Raw genomic sequence first — 23,460 nt, 5'->3', positions numbered from 1 at the left:
ATTATGAAAAAAAGTCATACTTTAGCGTTTCGTTCAAATTATGAAAAAAAGTCATACTATAGCGTGTCGTTCAAAATATGAAAAAAAGTCATACTATAGCGTGTCGTTCAAAATATGAAAAAAGTCATACTATAGCGTGTCGTTTAAAAGATGAAAAGTCATACTATAGCGTGTCGTTCAAAATATGAAAAAAAGTCATACTTTAGCGTTTCGTTCAAATTATGAAAAAAAGTCATACTATAGCGTGTCGTTCAAATTATGAAAAAAAGTCATACTATAGCGTGTCGTTCAAATTATGAAAAAAAGTCATACTATAGCGTGTCGTTCAAAATATGAAAAAAGTCATACTATAGCGTGTCGTTTAAAAGATGAAAAGTCATACTATAGCGTGTCGTTCAAAATATGAAAAAAAGTCATACTTTAGCGTTTCGTTCAAATTATGAAAAAAAGTCATACTATAGCGTGTCGTTCAAAATATGAAAAAAAGTCATACTTTAGCGTTTCGTTCAAATTATGAAAAAAAGTCATACTATAGCGTGTCGTTCAAATTATGAAAAAAAGTCATACTATAGCGTGTCGTTCAAATTATGAAAAAAAGTCATACTATAGCGTGTCGTTCAAAATATGAAAAAAAGTCATACTTTAGCGTTTCGTTCAAATTATGAAAAAAAGTCATACTATAGCGTGTCGTTCAAATTATGAAAAAAAGTCATACTATAGCGTGTCGTTCAAATTATGAAAAAAAGTCATACTATAGCGTGTCGTTCAAAATATGAAAAAAGTCATACTATAGCGTGTCGTTTAAAAGATGAAAAGTCATACTATAGCGTGTCGTTCAAATTATGAAAAAAAGTCATACTATAGCGTGTCGTTCAAAATATGAAAAAAAGTCATACTTTAGCGTTTCGTTCAAAATATGAAAAAAAGTCATACTTTAGCGTTTCGTTCAAATTATGAACAAAAAGTCATACTATAGCGTGTCGTTCAAATTATGAAAAAAAGTCATACTATAGCGTGTCGTTCAAATTATGAAAAAAAGTCATACTATAGCGTGTCGTTCAAAATATGAAAAAAAGTCATACTATAGCGTGTCGTTCAAAATATGAAAAAAGTCATACTATAGCGTGTCGTTCAAATTATGAAAAAAAGTCATACTTTAGCGTTTCGTTCAAATTATGAAAAAAAGTCATACTATAGCGTGTCGTTCAAAATATGAAAAAAAGTCATACTATAGCGTGTCGTTCAAAATATGAAAAAAGTCATACTATAGCGTGTCGTTTAAAAGATGAAAAGTCATACTATAGCGTGTCGTTCAAAATATGAAAAAAAGTCATACTTTAGCGTTTCGTTCAAATTATGAAAAAAAGTCATACTATAGCGTGTCGTTCAAATTATGAAAAAAAGTCATACTATAGCGTGTCGTTCAAATTATGAAAAAAAGTCATACTATAGCGTGTCGTTCAAAATATGAAAAAAGTCATACTATAGCGTGTCGTTTAAAAGATGAAAAGTCATACTATAGCGTGTCGTTCAAAATATGAAAAAAAGTCATACTTTAGCGTTTCGTTCAAATTATGAAAAAAAGTCATACTATAGCGTGTCGTTCAAAATATGAAAAAAAGTCATACTTTAGCGTTTCGTTCAAATTATGAAAAAAAGTCATACTATAGCGTGTCGTTCAAATTATGAAAAAAAGTCATACTATAGCGTGTCGTTCAAATTATGAAAAAAAGTCATACTATAGCGTGTCGTTCAAAATATGAAAAAAAGTCATACTTTAGCGTTTCGTTCAAATTATGAAAAAAAGTCATACTATAGCGTGTCGTTCAAATTATGAAAAAAAGTCATACTATAGCGTGTCGTTCAAATTATGAAAAAAAGTCATACTATAGCGTGTCGTTCAAAATATGAAAAAAGTCATACTATAGCGTGTCGTTTAAAAGATGAAAAGTCATACTATAGCGTGTCGTTCAAAATATGAAAAAAAGTCATACTTTAGCGTTTCGTTCAAATTATGAAAAAAAGTCATACTATAGCGTGTCGTTCAAAATATGAAAAAAGTCATACTATAGCGTGTCGTTTAAAAGATGAAAAGTCATACTATAGCGTGTCGTTCAAAATATGAAAAAAAGTCATACTTTAGCGTTTCGTTCAAATTATGAACAAAAAGTCATACTATAGCGTGTCGTTCAAATTATGAAAAAAAGTCATACTATAGCGTGTCGTTCAAATTATGAAAAAAAGTCATACTATAGCGTGTCGTTCAAATTATGAAAAAAAGTCATACTATAGCGTGTCGTTCAAATTATGAAAAAAAGTCATACTATAGCGTGTCGTTCAAAATATGAAAAAAAGTCATACTTTAGCGTTTCGTTCAAAATATGAAAAAAAGTCATACTTTAGCGTTTCGTTCAAATTATGAACAAAAAGTCATACTATAGCGTGTCGTTCAAATTATGAAAAAAAGTCATACTATAGCGTGTCGTTCAAATTATGAAAAAAAGTCATACTATAGCGTGTCGTTCAAAATATGAAAAAAAGTCATACTATAGCGTGTCGTTCAAAATATGAAAAAAGTCATACTATAGCGTGTCGTTCAAATTATGAAAAAAAGTCATACTTTAGCGTTTCGTTCAAATTATGAAAAAAAGTCATACTATAGCGTGTCGTTCAAAATATGAAAAAAAGTCATACTATAGCGTGTCGTTCAAAATATGAAAAAAGTCATACTATAGCGTGTCGTTTAAAAGATGAAAAGTCATACTATAGCGTGTCGTTCAAAATATGAAAAAAAGTCATACTTTAGCGTTTCGTTCAAATTATGAAAAAAAGTCATACTATAGCGTGTCGTTCAAATTATGAAAAAAAGTCATACTATAGCGTGTCGTTCAAATTATGAAAAAAAGTCATACTATAGCGTGTCGTTCAAAATATGAAAAAAGTCATACTATAGCGTGTCGTTTAAAAGATGAAAAGTCATACTATAGCGTGTCGTTCAAAATATGAAAAAAAGTCATACTTTAGCGTTTCGTTCAAATTATGAAAAAAAGTCATACTATAGCGTGTCGTTCAAAATATGAAAAAAGTCATACTATAGCGTGTCGTTTAAAAGATGAAAAGTCATACTATAGCGTGTCGTTCAAAATATGAAAAAAAGTCATACTTTAGCGTTTCGTTCAAATTATGAACAAAAAGTCATACTATAGCGTGTCGTTCAAATTATGAAAAAAAGTCATACTATATAGCAAAATCAAAGACTGTATACCCCTCTTATTATGCGACTAGCACTTAGTAGTGAAAACATTTCTGGATTTCATTTACCTGTGATCCTTCTGAAAATAAGTCCCCATAGAAGAACAAAACAGCTGAGGAAAACCGTCATTGAAGAAAAGCCATCATCAAAGGTGAATTATGACTTCTTTATAATACAATCCGTCGATCATTCAGGCTACACACGCTCGAATGCAATCCGTCATTAAAAGGCCACAGTTACCAAAAAGACATCTCGTTATTCTTCATTATGTAACAACATAAAGTTTCACTTTCCCTGTGACGTATCAATGACTCGCAGGAAATCACAGTCTAAAGGTCCCACGAAACATGTTAGCTATCCGCCCAACAGTCAGGAAGTGATTTAAAACCAAAGGAGGAGAAATTCAGAACTAAACTTTATGATCCTCAGTAAAACACAGTTCGATCCGAGCACTGCGTCAGATTTAACCATTTATTAAAGAAAAAGACATGCAATTTGTTTGAGGGCGACTCTGCACAAGAGTGATGCTCTGGAAACAGCCCGAGGAAGCGTGACGCAGACTAACTCCCCCGGCACAGCCTGAGATTCACAACATTTGAATGAATGGACACAATGTGAGGAATGTGATGAAAAACATGTTGTGGGAGGAAGCAGAGAGAATGAAGGAATAACGATACGGTTATAAAGTGCACTAATTGGGAGGGAAGGACTGAAATCTTCGATTCATTGGGCGAAAAAGGAGCTCGTTACCGGCTTCCGACTTCTGCCTGCACTACCGCACAGATTAAACAAGATCATAAATGATGGGCAGGTGAAAAAAGAAAGCTTCCAAGAAACTTGTATCTTCCACTTTGTTCAAATAAAAAAATAATGAACAGCTTGTTTACATCAATTCTACAAACACCTAATTACAACACTTATTCTTATTCCAACAGTGAAAATAGTCACCAATAAATCAACTTTTTTATTCTCTGAGTAATGTATGGAAACACATACATACATTACTGGTTTAGGAACTCCGTTTTAGAGACCGTTTTAGAAATACAATTATATGTTGGCAAATTGTCTTTAAGGATGTATATTTCAGGTAAGGAACAATCGTTTTAGACTCGAGTCCCAAGGACATCTTTGGGAAGTCGTAAAGTACTGAGATGAGTTAAGGTTGTTGTTTTTCTTGACTCGTCATCAGTTATCCATGTGAATTTATATCACTCCATCAAACAGGTAGCATTACATAAAAAAGCTTGATAACTGTCCCGTGGACTACACTCTGAATAAACCATAAACAGTCATAAAACATAGTACGAGCATTTCATTCTTACAAAGCTTCTTAAAATATGTAATACTCCATTGTAAATATGTTGCACATTCTTTATGTGTAAAAATAAAGCAATATATAAAATGAGCGGATAAATTCTACCTGTGTGTGCTAAAAGCTCAAAGTACAACTTGTTTTACAACTTGTATTTGTAAGTTTAATGGCAGTGCTACTAGAATTATACCCTGTACGATTTTAGGAAAGTTCACTATGGCGCAGTCCTTTTTTTGATAAAGTGCTTTCATGCAGTGAATTTTAGGCAAAACTGCAAACCAAGGGGCAAGGACCGATTCCCACCCCCCGACTCCCTCACCCTCCACCCCACCCCCCCTTAAGGTTTTCACTGCAAGTGGTTTGCTCTGGCATGACGTTTTATTCCGGTAGCCGTTAAGAGTCGGGCCGGGGGCCGCAGATGGCTGTTCAGCAGCGAGGATTGCCCATTCGGCAGTAACAGACAGTTCTGAAGAGCCGACACTGGCAGAAAGCACAGTAATCACAGCACACGTTGCCCGGAGATTTACAGCTTTCCTCCAGGGAAATGCAGTGAGCAGGGGGAGGGGGGCGCTTCTTCACACCAAATCTGTTCTGAGAGAAAGAGAGAGGGAGAAGACGTAATAATACACGAGATCTTACAGCTGTTTGCTGTAAGGCACAGTAAATATTCATAAATAACAGCAATGTGTTAACCTTTGGCGACCCACCACAAACCATTTTTTTTGGTCTATTTTAGGGGGCAGAGGATCTTTAGGGGGAGATAGCATCTCAAGAGTACAAGTATATGCCACCTACAGGAGGTACAGTATATACCATCTGGAATCTGGGATCCTGAACATGAATTTAAAATGAAGCTGAGCACAGTGTGAAAGCAGTTCGCCTGGTTGATAACAATGAATAGATGCCTCTAGTTTGAAATAATTACAGTATCTTCTCTTTAACTTTAAGAGCCTCTAAAGGACAGTGATGTTGGCTGAGGGCCTCTCAGGGTTAAAAAAAAACAAAAACAAAACAAAAAAAAAAATTAAAATTAGAACATATTTTGACTAAAAATCCTCGTATGATTGCATTGTGACAGATTAAGAAGCATGTTTGATTGTGGAAGTTCATTTCATGATTTTAGCAACAGTATGTGACGGAAAAATGTAAACTCAGAAATCAAATTTTTTGCTTTTTCTAAACCTTCAATCATACCTCATGGTAACGACCACAATCAGCATCACAAGACTTTTTAATGTGAGATTATTTGTACATATTGATTAACTTTGTGTTCTTAAGTAATACTGCTATCACAATTTCTGAATTAATTGTCATGACACACTTTTAGCAACTTTTTCCAGGCCTACCTTTTTTTGTTTCTTTGTTCTCTTGTTCTTCCTCGGTGATTTCGGTAACTCTAAAAGAAAACGTCAGAGAATATAAATACTTGCAGAAAAAAACCCTGTATCATCACCATACAGGGTGATAAATGGACCTGAACTGATACTGGCAGAAATCCAAATGTTACAAATTAAAGTGTAAATACTACAGTTTATATACTTGCAAACTTACCTACAATGACCACCGGGGGTGAGGGTAATCCTACGTTTGGAGACAAAACGTTAGATACAACAACCCTATTGGAGGAGAGTTTCTCATCAGGGATCATGTGGGCAGAACCACGGAAGTACTCTGTCACAGCGAAGACAAAGCAGCCAAGCAGCAGGGAGGCGTGCATCTTTCTCTATAAAAAAACAAAACGCAACAATAGATAGCTGGTAATGTCTGTTTTTTTAAAGTAAAAATCAAATCATAAAAAAAATACACTTCAAGCACATTTAGTTGTTATTTACAATTTCACCATGGATTTAAGCAAAAAGCAAACATAACATTTGGAATCAAACTTGAACTACTGAACATTAGGTTTTCCAAAATTAAATATTTTTCCCGGTGATGGCACGAGTTGAACAGTTAAAAGAACATCTTTAGGGTTCGTCCTCTGGAAAACTTGAATGATTGTACCAAATTTTATGCCAAGCCATCCAAATGTTGACAGGACACATCACTCAAACCCCAAAATTTCAAACTCCTGGGGCATGAAGTAAAAATCTGGAAGCTCGGCAAGTAATTAAGCTTCATCCTCTGGGGCAGACTGTACAAAACAAAATTTGATCCATTCAGTAGATATTTCAGTCTGGAATCAATGTAGCCAACGTTGACATTCATGGAGTCACTGCGAGGTAGCAAAAATCAACACATTGCTATCCAGAAAATTTCTCTTTGGCCTCTTCATTATTTTTAGAGGCATTTTTTTTGTGCTCTACGGCATGTTGTCACGCCATCTGTTGTTTGATCCTTTGTTACGGTAATGTTCTGTCATGGTTTAACAGATGACCAAAATTTGATTAGATTATCGAAGAACACGAGGGGAAAATCAATGTTTAGGTCTGTATGAGTCACTTCCCTGACCTCAGCATTACATCAGCGGTTTATTTTCTTGGAATTTTGTAAGCAGGTTTACGGTGAGTCTCAGTCGTGCTTTGAATTGGTATAATGTGTTGTTAACCACAAAATCCACCGAACAAATGTCAGGTGGTGTTTTGTTGGGAACATAACCGGTCCCCGATGCGTCCTGGTAATGGTGGTTCTCAACTCTTGTTGTTTTATGCATGTGTTCCTTGACATTTGTTGTCTTTGGATAATATTGCCACCGGTCCCATCAGTGCTGCTGCTTGCAGATCACCTCAACTATGGCTGGCAGCAAAAGATCAGAATGACGATTGCCTCAGTGTAGAAATGAACACCGATCCTGATTTTGGGTGCAGCTGCAGGAAAAAAAAGTAGTAGTTAATAGTTTCTGCTTTGTCTAGTATGGCTTTGACTGGTTTACTTTATTAAAATTGTAACATCCAGTCGTTTTTTTCCTGGGCCACCAAACAATAGCACCAAGAGTTTTTTAAAGTCAGAGCATTTCAATCCTTTAAAAGCGGATGCAGATGTTGAAGTAGTTACTAGTTGGACGTTCAAAGATATAGAGGAAGCCAGTGTAATGAAAGTCAGCTGTTCCCTCTTGTTAATTCCCATTTAGAGGTTCAAATAGACAACAGTACTAAACAGATAATTAGACCCATCGCTCATGCACCTACACTGGCAGGAGCAATGACGAAAGGTCTCGAGCACCGGCTTCATCGTTAGATACTGTATATGGTAAGTAGTTCAGACATTCAGAGGGAGAACAAAGTAGTCCTGCTGCTCCTTCATATTGAAAGGAGCCAGTTGAGGAGATTCACTTTTCCAGAATGTATGTATGAAACCCAGAACTCACTAGGGGGTGGGAGGGGGAAGTATATATATCATCTGGCTTGGAAACGCCTCACAATCTCCTGAGGAGGTGTTGGAAGACGTTGTGGAGAACACGTCCACAGATAAGTAGCAAAAAATGATCGGATAAATATATGATCAAGAGTCACTGCCAAGAGTGAAATCTACTTGGATCCACTTGGGTATCAGACATAGAAACATTTTAACACAGACCAGAAATCTGTGGCTAAATTACCCGCTATCTGACCTGAATCAACTGAATGTATCCCAGCTTTCCTGGATACTCGGAACCGGCCCCACCAATGAAGAGCTCCAAAGTAAAACATAAGTTTCCATTTAATCCATTTATTGTTACTATTATCATCATTAAAATATATTTAAAAGAAAGAGTTTACTTGGACGTTTTCAACTACGTGTATGAATTGCATCCAAAACGTCACTTGAGTATTTGTAGCTTATCGGCTTCACGTGTTGTTATTCAGCGATGTTTTCATGCTTCAGCTATCAAGTTTGAAATCGCCTCACATTTATTCCAGCAGCATGTGAAATTATACAAACTAATGAAATGACATGAAATTGGAGGGTTGACAGGATGAACATTTTACAAAATAATGATGTAAATTCAGTTTCTTTAACATCGAGAGTGGGAATCTCAGACTACAAAGAGAATATTTTTATAACATGACAATGATTTCCATATTTACTTAAATTAACCGAAGTATTTCAAGGCTGAAACTTCAGCTCAGTTTTCTAATAGCTATCTGGTTGTCAAACAAGTATGCACAGATGATTCTGCATAGAGTTATCAACATGTACATGACATCATCAGTTATACTTCTCAAGTGTTTTTTAAACGAATGCAAAACTAATTAGAAATTGTTTTGTATATCAATTTCTTTTCAAGTGATGTGTGTGTATTTGGCTTTTCTAAAAATATAGCTATTATTTTCTATTTTAGTCATCTGTTGGTTGCCCGAAACAGTTGACAGCACAGAAGGCACTTGACAAATTCTATTTTCTTTTAGGTAAAAGTATCTTCATTTAATTTAAATACCACTGTGGATATAACAGCTGTAACCTCTGACACTAGATGTTACTAAGGAGCCCTACCTTGCTGGACCACAGTTGCCAAGCACTTTATTAAAAAGGTGATAAATCAGCTTTATGTTTATATTGGCATCGTAGTGGTGGTTTACTGGATCGCATTATATTGAAATGTGATGGTAATATTATAACCACCCTGTTAACATTAATGATGGAAAACCACCCACTATGACCTGACTAATAAACATAAATCAGAATTATCTCGAAAAAGTAGAATTTACAGCTGAGCTGTTCTTTTGGATTGCAGCATGTGTATTTGTGATGGTGATGAACTCTAGAACCACCCCAAAAAATATGAAACATACTGTACATGTGCTGCCATTACAAGTATACTAAGACTGGAAAAATGTGGAATTAGAGGACCTCCTTTTGGATGTAAAAGTGTAATTATTTAAATATGGGAATATAAAAGATCAAAACATGATTAGTTTGGCTGTGGAGTGCCAACATTTTTCCTGACTTTGTTCTGGAGAAGATGTAGTAGATACTCTACTGCTATTACTGTCAGCTCAGGTTTAGGTCAGCCTTTCTCTGCCGTTTTATGTTGTTGTATTTCAGTGTTGTACAAATGAATTAAATACTATTTCTACAAGTGGGAACTTTTTACACAGTTCTATCGGGTTTCTGTCTTACCGCCAAATAACACAGAGTTAACATTCAGAAATAATGTTTTTCCGTCTCTACGATAACTCTTATCGGAAAATCAAACGGCCACGCAGTATCAGCGGCGCATAGAGCAACAAATGAGAGACTCGGTTTCCTTTCTCACAATGATCATATGCTAATTTCTGGTAATACTGTTACAGGATGATGCTACGCAGGAGCCCTTTTGCAAGTGTAGTTTGAGCTGCTGGGAACAGTTGTCACTTCCAGGCCAACGGGGAGGTTCAGCCAAAATCTGTGTTATTTCTTTCACTTGTTTTTTCTGCCGTTCCAATGCTCAAGTGTTGTTGTAATTTTCTTTGATGGTAGTTAAATTTTTGCTGTTAAACATCATCTCTTTGTTTTCGAAGTCGAGACTAGTTTGTGGTTTCCAGCTCGTTGGGTGCAATCCTTGTTTTATACGAGGATAGACAAAAAAAAGAAAAAGCAACCACTCTAAATAGATTCAAAACCTTAAATCATTTAAAGGTTAGGTTTGGTAATCACGGCTTATCAATGTTTATTGAAATTTTTTTTTTTTTTTTTTTAAGTAGTGAATAATCACCACTTTGCTGCAGTACTTTTACTATAAATTTCTGATTTAACTTTTCACAAGTGCTTAAAAGGCTATTGTGAAAACTAGTGTGCCATCAGTGAATTCACTGAGCATATTTCATTCATGGTAATTTTATTAAGGCTGCATTTAATGTAGAGACAAACCGAGGAAACCACTTGAAAGAGTTGGGTTGCACTTTTAGCCTCTAAACTTTTTATTCAAATTTTTAACATTTGTGAATGATTGTTTTTGTCAGGGATTTACAGACTTACAAAGGTTTTTAATTAAAAAAGGACATCAACACCCTTCTGTTTTATGGTGTATTTGTGGGACTAAAGAGTAAAACAACATTTTGTCCTTGAACTGTTGAGTGAACATACATTTTAATGTCTTTTTTTTTACTTTCAGTTCCTGGCAGAAAGTGACAAAGTGACTTATTGTTGAATATTTGCTGGAAAAAGGAAACCGTTCATGTGGATTAAGGACGATTTAAAAGGTGTTAAACAAAGTAATAAATCTAAAGTTGGCAGAGTTCAAATAAACCTCGACTGAACTGAACTGTTTTACTTACTCATGGGGAAAATGATTTGTACAAATACAGTTATATATTTTTTGATTTTAGGACAGGAGCTCAGCCCACTCAGCCCCTTCTCCCAATGCACCCTAATAATTGTTATCACACTCCATTATAGAATTTCAGGTCTAAATTGTTTGTCCCAAATAGAAGGTGCTAAATGATAATTTCAAAGGGGAGGCAGGGTTAGGGATGGGGGTGTGGTCAAAGACAAATTCATTTACATTGAAAGCACCAATCACAGCAGCTTACACTTTTTTCAACCGATCATAGGGTGTCCCGCTCCCATTGATCAGCTCTAATGGCAACCCTTATCCAGGAACACAATGATTGGTGGGGAAATTGGCTGCGAAAATACAGGCACTACCTAAAAGTCTTCCAATAGTACCAAATTCAATTATAAAAGTACCAAGTTCAATCTGGAAAAAATGAAGAGCCAGTTGATTCTTGGAAAATGCTGCAACTCTAATTACTAAAAACAAAAAGTGGAAAAATAAACAGACACATTGTGGACCATATATTTATTCACTTATGGGATTTTACGTTTTGATTCAATTTTCCTTTTTGACTACTTTGGAATCCACGGATCCAAGCTGACCACAGTAAGTCTACTTCATGAAGCAGGAAACCACAAACTCTTTACAGCCGCCTCCAATGCCCACAAGAGGTTTTGGGGTTTGGTACTCCAAAAATGTATTTGTGTGCCGTGACCAGCTAGTAGTACCTTTTGAAAGCAGCGCAAACTTCGAGCAAGACCGTCTACCGCATGGGATTCGTCAAATAGCACCTCAAACCACCTTGAGTTGACCCCCGCCCTGCATTAATGAAAACATTAGCAGAGGATCAGGGTGGCTGTTTCTCGAGGTTTTGGAAGCCACACTTTAGCATGTAGATACATTTCAAAGCGTCATGATTTACATGTCGAGGTGAAACAATGACAGTGGGAAAGTTAACAAGCGACAAAAATATGTGCAGGCAAAACATTAAGCGTAAAGGCTGGTTGACAAGATGGTCTCCAGATATGAGATGCACACTATGGAATAGTTCATATGGAAGAAAAAAAAACATATTTTCACAGTATTTTGTTGTGAGAAGCATTAAACCATCCCAGACCATTTTTAGGCCAAAGTTTAACAACATATTGAGTCTTTTCTTTATGCGTCTTTTGACCTGCAAATCACCAAAGATATACTTACTAGGATATATAATTTATGTGGTTGAAGAGCATTTTATCTAGACTCAGTTCATCCATGTCTAATGTTTCTCCTCAATCTTGACGTACATGTGATATTATCTAATGAATTTCGAAGAGCAAAATATTTCACTCGTGATCTTGAAACAATTCTTAAAAAACACGTCAGGATCTCACGCCCATGTTGGTTTCGTGACTCAAGTTTTAAATGGAGGTTAGAAAAAGCGTGTTGTATGAACCCATGACCTCCATTCTAATGTGCCGCTCCCCCTCGGCATCACCTTCCCAGTGCAACTAGCAGAGAGCAGAGCGAGACCAGTAAATATCAGAGAGAAGCTGCAGAGAAGAGCGGCGTGTCGAGCCAGAATAATCACACGCTTGAATTAAGAGATTGTTCAAACCAAACCGGAGTTCATGATTGTTGATGTGGTGGAAAGATTAAAGAAAATATTGGGTGAGTTTACTTTCCTAGAGTTTCTAGAGTGAAGTGTTACCAATTCAAACTTGTCTTAATTTGGGAAAAGAGATAAACTTGATTTCATAAGGCGTATGCTTTAATTCTTCTGTTTAATAAGGCAAATAGTTGTAAGAATTTTCCCTTTTTTTGAAATTGTTTGAGTTTATAATTCTTATTGAGATAAAAACCGTTGTCTCTTTTTTTTTAAATTTACTTTTGCAGGAATAAACAGCCAATTTCTTTTGATTGATGACAAAGAGAATGTATTTTCAGTGTTTTTTTTCCCATGGAGGGAGTTTTCAGGAAGTTGAACGTGGAGTCGGGTTTTTCCATCAGTGTGTGTGTAGCTGTGGGAGGCAGCACACAGGACACCAAGATCGCAAGCCTACAAAGATTGAAAAAGATCCCATCAACCGAATTACCCAGATCTGGTTTGACCTCCCAAAATAGTGCTTCGCCACTGTTGCGGTAGGATTGCGGATTTATCATAACTCTGAGTTTAACTAATTAAACTAAAATACAAAAGAAAACTCAAAGGAATATTCTTCTTTTACATCTGTGTTTTTTGTCAGTAATTGACAGTGTAGTACTGATATTGATGTTTGATTAATGTGTTTCTTCTGTACAGTTGACACTTAAAAGGTCAATTAATCTAAAAAACGAAGGACTTTTCTAGAGTACTTACCTATTCACCTGGGGGAAAAAAAAGCGTTAACCTTAAAGGGGAAAACAGCTCAAATAAGTTGGTTCAACCAGTTGAATTAAGGCTGTTTACCGAGGAAAATTAAGACTGAAATTAACATGAACAAATATAACCAGAAACCTGTACCTAAATTAACCTATTCTGGATAAGAAAAGGGGGTAGACAAATAAGGTTTAAGCGCAACCTGTCTGCCGTCCACCTACTATGAACTTTTTGCGTGTGTTTTTTTGTGGCTGACTTTTTCATTCAAAATTGTATTTAGCTGAAACACTCCTTTATTCCTAAGAACTTGTCCAGTAGCTTACATGTACCTGTGCTACAGTTACACAAGTGCAACAAGGAGTTATTAAGTTATTGCTTTCTCTTGAGAAAAGAAACTAGTCTTAGGTCTTCTGGTGTAGTGGTTAGGTGGTGCTGAACGGAGAGCTCCTACAAAGTCTTTCCTTTTACACAGATCTTTTTACACACTGCAATATTCCACTTAATTTTTTTTGTGATAATACTAAACTGCACTTGATCGGTGACACCTTAATTGTTTACACCACAGAGGTTTTCCATTCCAGTTTTGTTTTTTTGTTTTTTTAATAAAAAGCTCGAGTTTCCTACTTGTTAGTCCACCTAGATCTTCTCTCTTTGGGTTCTGGCTTCCATCTAGGGGTTTAAACATTAATCTTAGGTCCCAAGATGAAAATACAATTTTTGTTTTAGAGAAATACAAATGTATGTAAATGTGTCGTTTGGATACGAGAGTAATAATTTTGGGTTTGAGTTCTCACTCGTGAATATGTATCACATGAGATTGTTATGTTGGTATTCCTCTGTTCCAGCTCTCTGACTACCTCAACAGCACATGGTCTGGTTGGGATTCAGAAAAAGAGGCAGCTGTCATGAGGCAGGCACTATTTTAAAGTAAGCACAAGTCTCCAGTTTAACCACAAGCTGTCTCCTGCAATTTAAAGAACTCAGAAAAACACAGAACAGACCACCCCTCGGGTAGGTCGCAGGAACAGCCCGAAAATCACAAAATTCACTTGCAACTTTAACACCCACGCACCTAGTTGTTTGATACTCAAAACCCTGAACGAGACAACACATCAGCCACAATATTATCAGTTCCATTTATGTGGTGAATTTCACAGTTAAATCCTGTAGCAATAACGACCAGCTAATAAGACACCGTTATTACGCAAACAAAACAGGAACAGAGTTTGTTTGAGACCAGACCGAGACCACCGCTTCTCAAAGGTGTCAGTGTGGTCGTTTTGATCTGCAAAATTACTGTTTACACCCACCCAAATGAGTTGCAGCGAGGGGGAAAATGTATTTATTACCCGGACTTAACAGCGTAGGTGTGAAAACACCCTAAGCAACCCTTCTCTCTAATTAGCCCTCCTTTGAAGCCACCAGGATAAGCTGTGGTCTTTTTGGAGTTGAATCTGAGAAATGCCCACCATCTGGTTCAAATCTGGGAGGGCAATAAGTGGAAACCAGATTTTAATACTCTGCAAGGACTTTTTGGAGTATCTTGTTCGGTCCTTTGGCCTCACCAAGACCTCTGTTGTGTTCCAGGCTGTTAACCCTCGTGTTGTCCTTGGGTCAAAATGACCCACAGCTGTGTTCAACCAAGTTCTATTTTATTTCTATATTTTTATATTTTTTTGGGATCATTGGTCATCATTCTTTAAAGAAACCCTCACAGCCTCCTTGTCACCAATGATCCCAAAAAATATGAAAATAAAATAGAACTTGGAGAAATGTGGGCGATGTTCGCAGCGGACCAGAAAACCCATTCTTTGTTTGAAAAGACCATAAGAATCAGACAGCTCGGCACCTAACGTCCCGTTTAGGCCCGTTGGTGCAATTCTCCGCCTGATTCTCCTTCACTCTTACGGACAGTTCGGGTTCCAGGAAACCCGGATGCTGTCTTGCGTGAGTACGTCACTGTTCAGGCACCTTCGAACATCATCCTTCCGTCAGCCTGTGTGGTGGCTGCTTTAACCGGACAGATTGAATCCGTAGCTTGGCAGACTTAATGGCTCCATTTTCTGTTTGTTCCTGGCTCTGTTCGCTCACAGGTCCTCCAGTGGGCGCACACCTCCCAATTCATCAGTTCACCAGACATTACCTGCACCCTGTCCTTCCTGAGGCTTCTGGTGGCCCTCCATGGTTTGGAATACTTGTGCCGTTTGTGTTCCCACATTTTCTTCCCGGTGTTTGCTCGCGTTGCTTTATGCCTACTATTGTCTCTTTGTTCAGGATCACAACCTCACTACCTGCTTTCTGACCAGCCACCACCTTCGCTGTGCCCTCTTTAGCCTGTGCTTCCACGCCATCTGCCATCACGCATCTGGTCAGCCTTCGACCCCTTCACCTCAACCCCATGGACTCAATAAACCTTTCCTTAACAACAACACCCTGAGTCTCAGCCTCACAACGGTGATGCAACTAGATTCATGTCAATCTGACAACATATAATTTACATCGAAATTATGAAAATTTCTCAAGACTCAAGGATATATATTTCAGTCTATGCAGTACATGCAGCGAAGTGTGGAGTAGGAACAGTCTTTGTTATACAACGCAACACTGTACTTTTACCGAAAAAGAACTAAATGTATTTTAAAATACTTTTGCTGCAAGAAATCTTGAAATAAAAAGAAGGCGCACATTTGGTTAACTTTCTACATCGTCGTGGAAAACTACTCGGACTCTGAACATTCCTTGTGTTCAGCTGCTAGTTCGGCCTCTTGACATTGCCATTTTGTCACATACTGAGTGCATTATGTACTTTGCGTACCACTTAAACTGGTCAACATACGCACACATGGTAACGCTCCCTGACAAGAAACACATTCTTTGCATAGCCACATCCATTACACAAAACTGGATGTGTGTATGAACCGTATGTGCATGCTGAAACTAAAGGCATAACTGCACGAAACGCACAAGAAACCGCTTTTTGGTTAAAGATTAAATTATATAGCCATAAAACTACAAAAAAAACATATGTTGGTGAATCAATTGTTTTCCATCACAGTGGTTTTTAGAGGAAAATTAATCAAATTCCTTATTTCTTCTCTGATATCGTGTTTTCTGTTGAGTCATTCTTAATTGCTGCACTCTTTCATTAGATTCGGCACACTTTTGGTATATTACAGTAAAGAAAGGAGGTGCTATCTGTTTCAGTTACAGTGTTTTAAAGAATTGGCTCTCACTATCAAACAGCAGGTTTTATGTTCATATAATTATTTTAATATAATTAGCGATGAAAAAAAAATGAATTTCTGAATTTTAAACAAGTTGCTAAACCCCAGTAATAACAAACTATGTATATCCCCGTATGATGGCACTGTGATCTATGAAAAGGGAGATTGAAATTTGTTTTAACCAGACAATCTTACCCAGACCAGTTCTTATATCAAATATGTTCTTTTCTGGCCACACCGAGACCAAACATCTGACTTGCACTGGGTAGAAATCAATCCAAGAATCTTCCACACAGACACACACTCACATTTTCTGAAGGAACTTGTCGAGGAAATCGTGCTGGAACTGGAGAAAGAATAACATCAGAGCGGCCCGGCGGCCTGGTTCTCATTTTGAAATAATTTTCAGTAATTTCCATCCCCATGGAAATCGGCAATAAACACAGGGGGTTCCTTTTTGAATTGATCAGTTCTGTTGAAGACGCTGCTGGCCCCACTTTCACACATGGGCCTGCATCAGTCCTTTGCCTTTCTGGTTGGAGAAATGAATCGGAATCAGCAGGAAAACACACACCCCAATATTTCACCTTCGGGTTCATTTTCTACCGCGAAAAAAACAGAAAACGAACATTTTACCAAACCGAGAGGAACAGAGCCAAATAAACACTCATTTTATTTGAACAATTAAAACACCATTAATCACGAAACAAACCTCTTACAAATCAGTAAAATAGACATTATTGTATTTTCCAGAATGTGTTTTAGTCATTCGGTGCACCACTACCTGTTTACAATTAGTAACTACATTTTATTTACTTTTCAAAGAATAAAGCGTAACATCTATGCATTTGCTATAACTGCTTATCCTCCTGAAGTTAAAAGTTGAGAATAGATTTAAATTGTTTTATCCAAAACGGCACAAACAAAAAAAAGTTTTACCAAAAAAAAAAAAAAAAAAAAAGCTTTACAGGGTTTCTGTGGGGAGTTTTGGAAAATAAATAAATACTGGCTTCAAAATATACCATATACCGATTGCTATTTAAATGTACTTTTAAAGGAACAGCATCGTGTGACCTTAATCTTGCATAATGGCCACAACAAAGCATTAGCTGCTCATATGTAAAGGACAAAAAAAAAGCCTTTCAAACAAAGAATTAGGCCAAGGGATTTTTTTTTTCTGCCCTTTGGGAGGATATGTGTTTTGCTTTGGCACACTGTCACAGCTTGAGTTGAATTTTCTCAGTAAAATCTCTCAACAGTGACAGTGAAGACTGTCCAGCTTCTAAAATCCAGAGGAGCAAAAATGTACTGTAAATTTATCAAACTATTGTTCCTCAAACGAGCCACCTTCAATTTTTTTTTTGTTGTTGTTGTTGTTTGGGGTTCTAGGCAGCCTGAGATTAAAACTACAGTACTTCCAACTCCTCTGCGTGTTTTTTAATTTAATATTTTATCAGTGTTTTGCCCCCCCCCCCCAAAAAAAATAAAGCAAACCTGAACATTAATCAAATTAAATAATCTATTTTTGTGTCATCTTTAAATTTCAGGTCTCAAACTAATTGCAATTTCTTTTGTGCAAAGCAGCAGTTTATATGGTTCTCAATATTATTTAAAACACAACATCCAATTTAATCATAATTTCTCATTTGTTAGCCTGATATAAATGCAAATAAATATGGGAACTACTATTCTTCCTATTTCTTTGTGCTTTGGATGGACCTTTGACACTTTGTTCTCCACAGTGAAAACACAGCTATATATTGCGATTTCAAATTTCTTCTTTTAAGTTTTTTTTTTAAGTTTTGGGAAAACGTGTGGCCCATCTAAAAATATACAACAAAGCTATAAAAATGTAAAAAATTGTATTTGTATTCATGCATTTCTCCACATCTTTAGAACTTAAGATTTATTAACTTCTGTTTTGAACGAGACTCAATGTAAAATAAAAGCAATATTTTGACAGAAATGTACGTTTTGAGTACTCATCACTCACCGCATGCAGCCTAAGAGGTAAACATCATGTTGCTCCTTTGTGATGGCTGGAAACCTTCGATTCACAGCGGGTTCCAACAATAACCCATTTTCTTGTATAAAAAAAAAAAAAAAAAAAAAAAAGAACATTTCATGAGGCGATTTGAGGGTTGTTTTTTTACCGTATTGTTTTCTTCGTACGTTGTGGTAGTTGTGGTAGTACATTTTGACAGGTTGTCTAACTGTTGACACTTCTAAGTGTATTCTGGTTGTAGTTCTTCTGTTTATTTGTAAGATATTTTGTGTATTTTTATGATAATGATGGACTTCAGGGAAAAACAATTTTTTTTGCATCTACAAAGTTTTGAACTTGACCTCTGAAGGCCTAAAATCTGTTTAAATTGAAGGTCAAACCGTGTCTCACAATCTTATTTATTATTATTATTATTACATTTCTGTTCCTGTATTGAGTATTTTTTGTGTATTTATTTTACATTAAAAAAAACCGTATTATTCAAAGTACCTCCTATACATTTTCCAGTTCTTGACGTGTTTTCAGGCCTTATGAACGTAGAAATGAATAAAAGTAAAATAACTGCGGCGACGATAACTTAAGGAGGCTCGACCGGCCAGTCGAAGGTTTTAATATCCGTCACGTCTACCTGCAGAAATCTTTAACCGCTCCAAACTGCTTTTGTCTGTCGCGGCTGATGTAAATTATTGGAATCAGCAAAGAATTTGAGAAAGTTAATCACATTATCTGAAGTTCTTTTATAGTTTTATTACTTTATAAACATGCTAGGATTTAAGATGTTTCAAGGCTTTGAGGATTTTAATAACGATTTTACCGCTGCTGTTTTTCTTTCACAGCAACCACCATATCAGAGCGGCCTTTCCACTCCACAAACTGTTGATGTTTCATTTCTCTTGTCGGGATATTAAAACCCCACAAGAAAAGGGGGGAGTGGGGTTGAGTTGGGACATCGTTTTAAAAATAGATGCGCAACAGAAAGAGTTTAATTTCGCCAAGTGATGTGATATAGACGACGCTCCGTTCCTGCCGTAGAGACTTCGATCTGAAGGTTTCTCTTCTGCCGCCGCGTTTTAAAGTCAACACCTTGAAACCGAAGAGTTTTCACGATGAGACGTGAAATCAAAACATACAACCTGTGTGATCAACCTGCTACTGTTTTAACTTGATTTCATAAGGATCATAAAATCTGTCGCACTCCATGGATCCCGTCGATAATCCAATTTTCCAAATGTTTTTCATTTCTCATCATCCACCTGCTGTTCTCCGTCAACACACACAGCTGAGCGTTCATTACCATTTAAAAAAAAAAAAAAAAAAAAAACGTTTTTTACTGACATATTCAATCAGTCTGTTTAACGGAACAACACGTCAGAACCAATCAGAAAATGACATCCCACGAAGGATTTATTGGATAAATGTCACGCACTCAATTGGTGGCCACTGCAGACCACACAATTAGCACACACACTAATGTGTGTGGGGGGGGGGAACGACAGTTCACCATGTTTAAGCTTGGCGTTATGATTGACACTTTGCAAATATGACACAACAAAAAAGGTTTAAATGCACATTTCTGGATTTTTCTAATCTTAAACCTCAACCCCCTCAAGAAAAGAGCAAAACCAACAAGAGGAACAAAAGGCTCGTTGGTGTTTCTACAACAGCTGGTTCCGTTGTTCTTAAGTTACTGGTGCAGGAGGAAACTGTGCGGGGACTGTGTCAAGCAGCAGGTCATTAGACATCTAATCCTTCGGTCAGCATTTCTGGCAGCAGGAGAGCGACCGCGGAGTTGAATCAAAACCAAACCGATGCACGTCTGCTGCTGTAAAGGAAACCAGCGAGTGCGAACATCACGGTGAAGTGGCGTATTTATTTATTGTTTTTGGACGACGGTCCAGCTGTGCGCCACGGATGCCTGGAGAGAAGCGGACGCGGACCAATTCGGTTAGTTTTTGTGTTTATATTTGATACAGTGATGGAAAAAAAAAAAAGAAGAAAAAAAAAAAAACCAAGCACACCTCTCTCAACAAGAAGATGTGGTTTTGGAAGTTGCGGTAGAGAAAACCTGATTTCTGATTTCTGGACCTCTCCAGAAGAAAGTTAAGTTCACGGCCACGTACGACAAGTAACTCCGTCTTTAAATGACTTCTAAATGTGCCGAGAGTGAAGATCTGTGGGGGAGAAAAGGGACGAATGACGACGCGTGGCAGTGAATCCTCGAAACACTTCAAAAAGACGCTTTGACTTGTTTTCTCAAAGTAATCTGGTTTCTTTAATGTGACAGAGTTGAAAGAATTAGGTTTTTCTTTTCCAAGCAGAAAAGATTGGGTTTTTTGTGTTTTTATTTTTTTTAAAGGAAACTGTTTTATTATTAAAACTCTTCCTGTGAACATTTATTTATAAATTACTTTATAGCACTTTGTTTTTTTCTTTTCGTTCCATCAAAAAGATAAAAAGATTATGTTAAACATGTTCTTGTCATGTGACTCATGTCAATAGGAGGTTAGTGCCTGTGTGAGTGACGAGCACCTGCAGCAATCACATTTCAATCAACCATCAAGTTGCTGATTGAAATGTGATCATTTTCCCAGAATCCCCGCTGACAACAACATATTGGAGGTTTCACAGCAGGTACGGACAATAAAGCTTTATTGTGTTGTTATTGTTTTTAAAAATCTCAATTAAATACTAAAGGCATTTTTAATTATGGTTTAAATTATATGACAAGTAATAAATTGTGAGAAATCATCTGTTTAAGAGGCCAAAGCTGTGAGCAGAACTGAAGACATGCGATTTAATGTGTCAAAAATTCAACAGTTTGAAAATAAGAAGTACTTCAAAAACTAAAATCCTCGCAGACATTTTACTTCTGGTTTATTTGTATTTACTTTTTTAATGGAATGCGCAAGACAGCGGACAATTCTTCTGTGTTCGGTACTGTTATTAAGGCAATACGATCAATAATTTCAACATATTTTGATTGATAGTCAGGGGGAACTTTAAGTTGTTTTTCTTTTACAAACATTATGATTACGGTTATGACGTATCAACAAAAGTTGTATTGGATATGAGGAACGTGATGTTTTTATCACTTTTGGCAGCTAACTACAGGTTTCCACGGGTCACGAAAAAAACATTTGATTTATGGCGATAAGACACGATGACTATATTTGTGGAACTACAAGTGGACTGATATTTGACATGGGTGAATGTAAATGTGTGTAAAGACACAGTCTTCATATTAAGTGTAGAAATACGATTCAGCAGCTTCGACTCTGACACCAGAATACCGTGGCGTTCAGCCAACAGCTCTCCAAAGGACTTTTCAATAAACGCAAACATACGACAGCTTATCTTTTCCACGTGTATTGTATTCCTCCCGACAGGGCTGTTGACCGACGGATCCCCGAGGAATGTGCCGAGGACAGACTGTGATTTTTCTTCTCACTGAATCAGGAAAACCGCTGCTGTGTTTCTTTCTGACATTAAAAACCACCCAGTCGACCCGATAACACGATATAAAGGTGTGACTCCGTGGCAGAAGCTCGCAATGACAGCTTCAGCACTCGGTTCCCGGTTTACAGCCGGTCGATCTCGTTCCACCTTTTTTTTTTTCTTTTTTTAAATCGGCGACCGAGCGTGAACGACACCACTGAAAGTAATGTCACAGTTTTGTGTCCAAATATTGAACACGGCGAACCGGACTTCTACATTTCAGCAAGTAAATGGCTAATTTCATTTACGTCAATGGGCCCGGGGATGTATTTCATGCGGGTAATGTGAATTTGTGCCTGATGCATTTCGCCACAGCTCGGGGAAATCTCTATAACGCAGCTGGCACACAAGGCAAAACAAAAAAACACGTTTTTTTAACAAGCTCAAAAGGGAAGTATCCGGCTCATAAAAGATGTATGTTTTCAAAAGAATTATCCTAAATACATGCCCAGAGTGTTGTAATTTCCTCGGCATGCATTTTTCTACACTCAAAAACAAATCCCTGGAACAGTTTAAGCAAAATAACATGGAGAGATAAAATGTCCATTTTGTCTTACCTGTGTTTCCAGGCCAGCTGTCTGTCAAGTATGTCCCAACTCACTTTCTCACTTTCTGCTATGTCTTAACGGTGCACTCTTCTTTCAACCCCCCTGTTTCCTTTCTGTGCTACACCTCTTTCTTGCTTCTTTGGTCCACAAGTCACCGCTCTCCTTTTCTTCTTCTCTTTCCTTCATCAACACACTTTCACCTTAGATTTAGTGGGTTTTTTTACACTCAAACTATCTTCTTTTCTGCTTAGTTTTCTCTCACTTTCTTTTTTTTCCCTTCGCTTCTGTTCCTCTCTGTCCGTAAAATCTTTTTCTCCAACACCTCTTTTTTCTTCTCCCTCCTCTCCTCACTTTTCTCCTTTCATCTCTGCTTACCTTGCTCTGCTCTTAATAATGAAGACGTACTGGGAGGATTGTACCAGAGGCGTGACCACACGGTGCTGCAGTAGGCTGGTGGGGGGGGGGGGGGGGGGGGGGGGGGGGTGAGGGGGCGGGGAGAGGGGGGGGTCAAACTATGCAAAAGGATGGACAGATAAATGTGAACCAGACCGTCCAGTGAAGTGCTGTTAATGGTTTGTGTTACCACTGGGGCCCTCTGCAACAGAAAAGAGAAAAAAACCATCCTCAACTCCCATTTGTTTCATCCGTCTGTGATGATCTCTCACTTTGTGATTTCTAATGTCAGTTTTTGTAAACTGACATTCACCTCAACCTCATTTAGTGCTATTCTAAGTTCTGCTTTTATATTTTCCGGCATTTCCCAGAATGACACTACGACCTATGTCCCATTTCCAAACAACACGGAAGTCTAACTACAAGCAGGTGTTTGAGTCTGTTGTGAATCTACACAGGAAGAAGTGACAAAATTGCAATACGAAGAAAAGACTACTTTCATAAGTATTACTCGAGGGGTGGACGAGTCTGCGGTTTTTTCGGCCCAGTTCGGTCGGTTTTCTCGTACTCGTTGCGTTTACATTGTTCTTCGGCGATACGATAAAACTCCTGCATCTCCAACGACTGCTTAGGGCTGCAGGTCTTCAGTATTAAACACCCCGACAAATGGTTTAAAGTTTTACTTCTGGATTTTTCCCGATCTGAATTATATACAGAGAA

General features: G+C 37.2%; 1 protein-coding gene across 1 annotated transcript; it reads right to left on the bottom strand.

Annotated features, from left to right (window-relative positions):
• Positions 1-4,991: 4,991 nt before the first annotated feature.
• On the bottom strand, positions 4,992-22,674 carry asip1 (agouti signaling protein 1). Its single transcript, XM_069169694.1, has 4 exons — positions 22,357-22,674; positions 6,117-6,288; positions 5,912-5,961; positions 4,992-5,156 (listed from the first exon to the last, which is right to left on the bottom strand). The coding sequence occupies exons 2-4, from the start codon at positions 6,280-6,282 to the stop codon at positions 4,992-4,994; spliced, it is 381 nt and encodes a 126-aa protein (XP_069025795.1). The 5' UTR covers positions 6,283-6,288; positions 22,357-22,674.
• Between the last annotated feature and the right edge of the window lie 786 nt (positions 22,675-23,460).

This window comes from Embiotoca jacksoni, unplaced genomic scaffold (assembly GCF_022577435.1).
Source record: "Embiotoca jacksoni isolate LCO1_2020_lvr unplaced genomic scaffold, fEmbJac1.0.p SCAF_46, whole genome shotgun sequence".
Classification (NCBI taxonomy): Eukaryota; Metazoa; Chordata; class Actinopteri; family Embiotocidae; genus Embiotoca; species Embiotoca jacksoni.
The sequence above is the reverse complement of the archived record's forward strand: the minus strand, read 5'-3'. Positions and strand labels throughout refer to the sequence as shown.

Excerpts from the sequence above, each read along its gene's own strand:
- asip1 (XM_069169694.1), bottom strand. The coding sequence starts at position 6,282 with ATGCACGCCTCCCTGCTGCTTGGCTGCTTTGTCTTCGCTGTGACAGAG. Across the intron at positions 5,962-6,116 it reads ACCCCCGGTGGTCATTGTAG|AGTTACCGAAATCACCGAGG; the intron begins GTAAGTTTGCAA and ends GTTTTCTTTTAG. Across the intron at positions 5,157-5,911 it reads GAACAAAGAAACAAAAAAAG|AACAGATTTGGTGTGAAGAA; the intron begins GTAGGCCTGGAA and ends TCTTTCTCTCAG.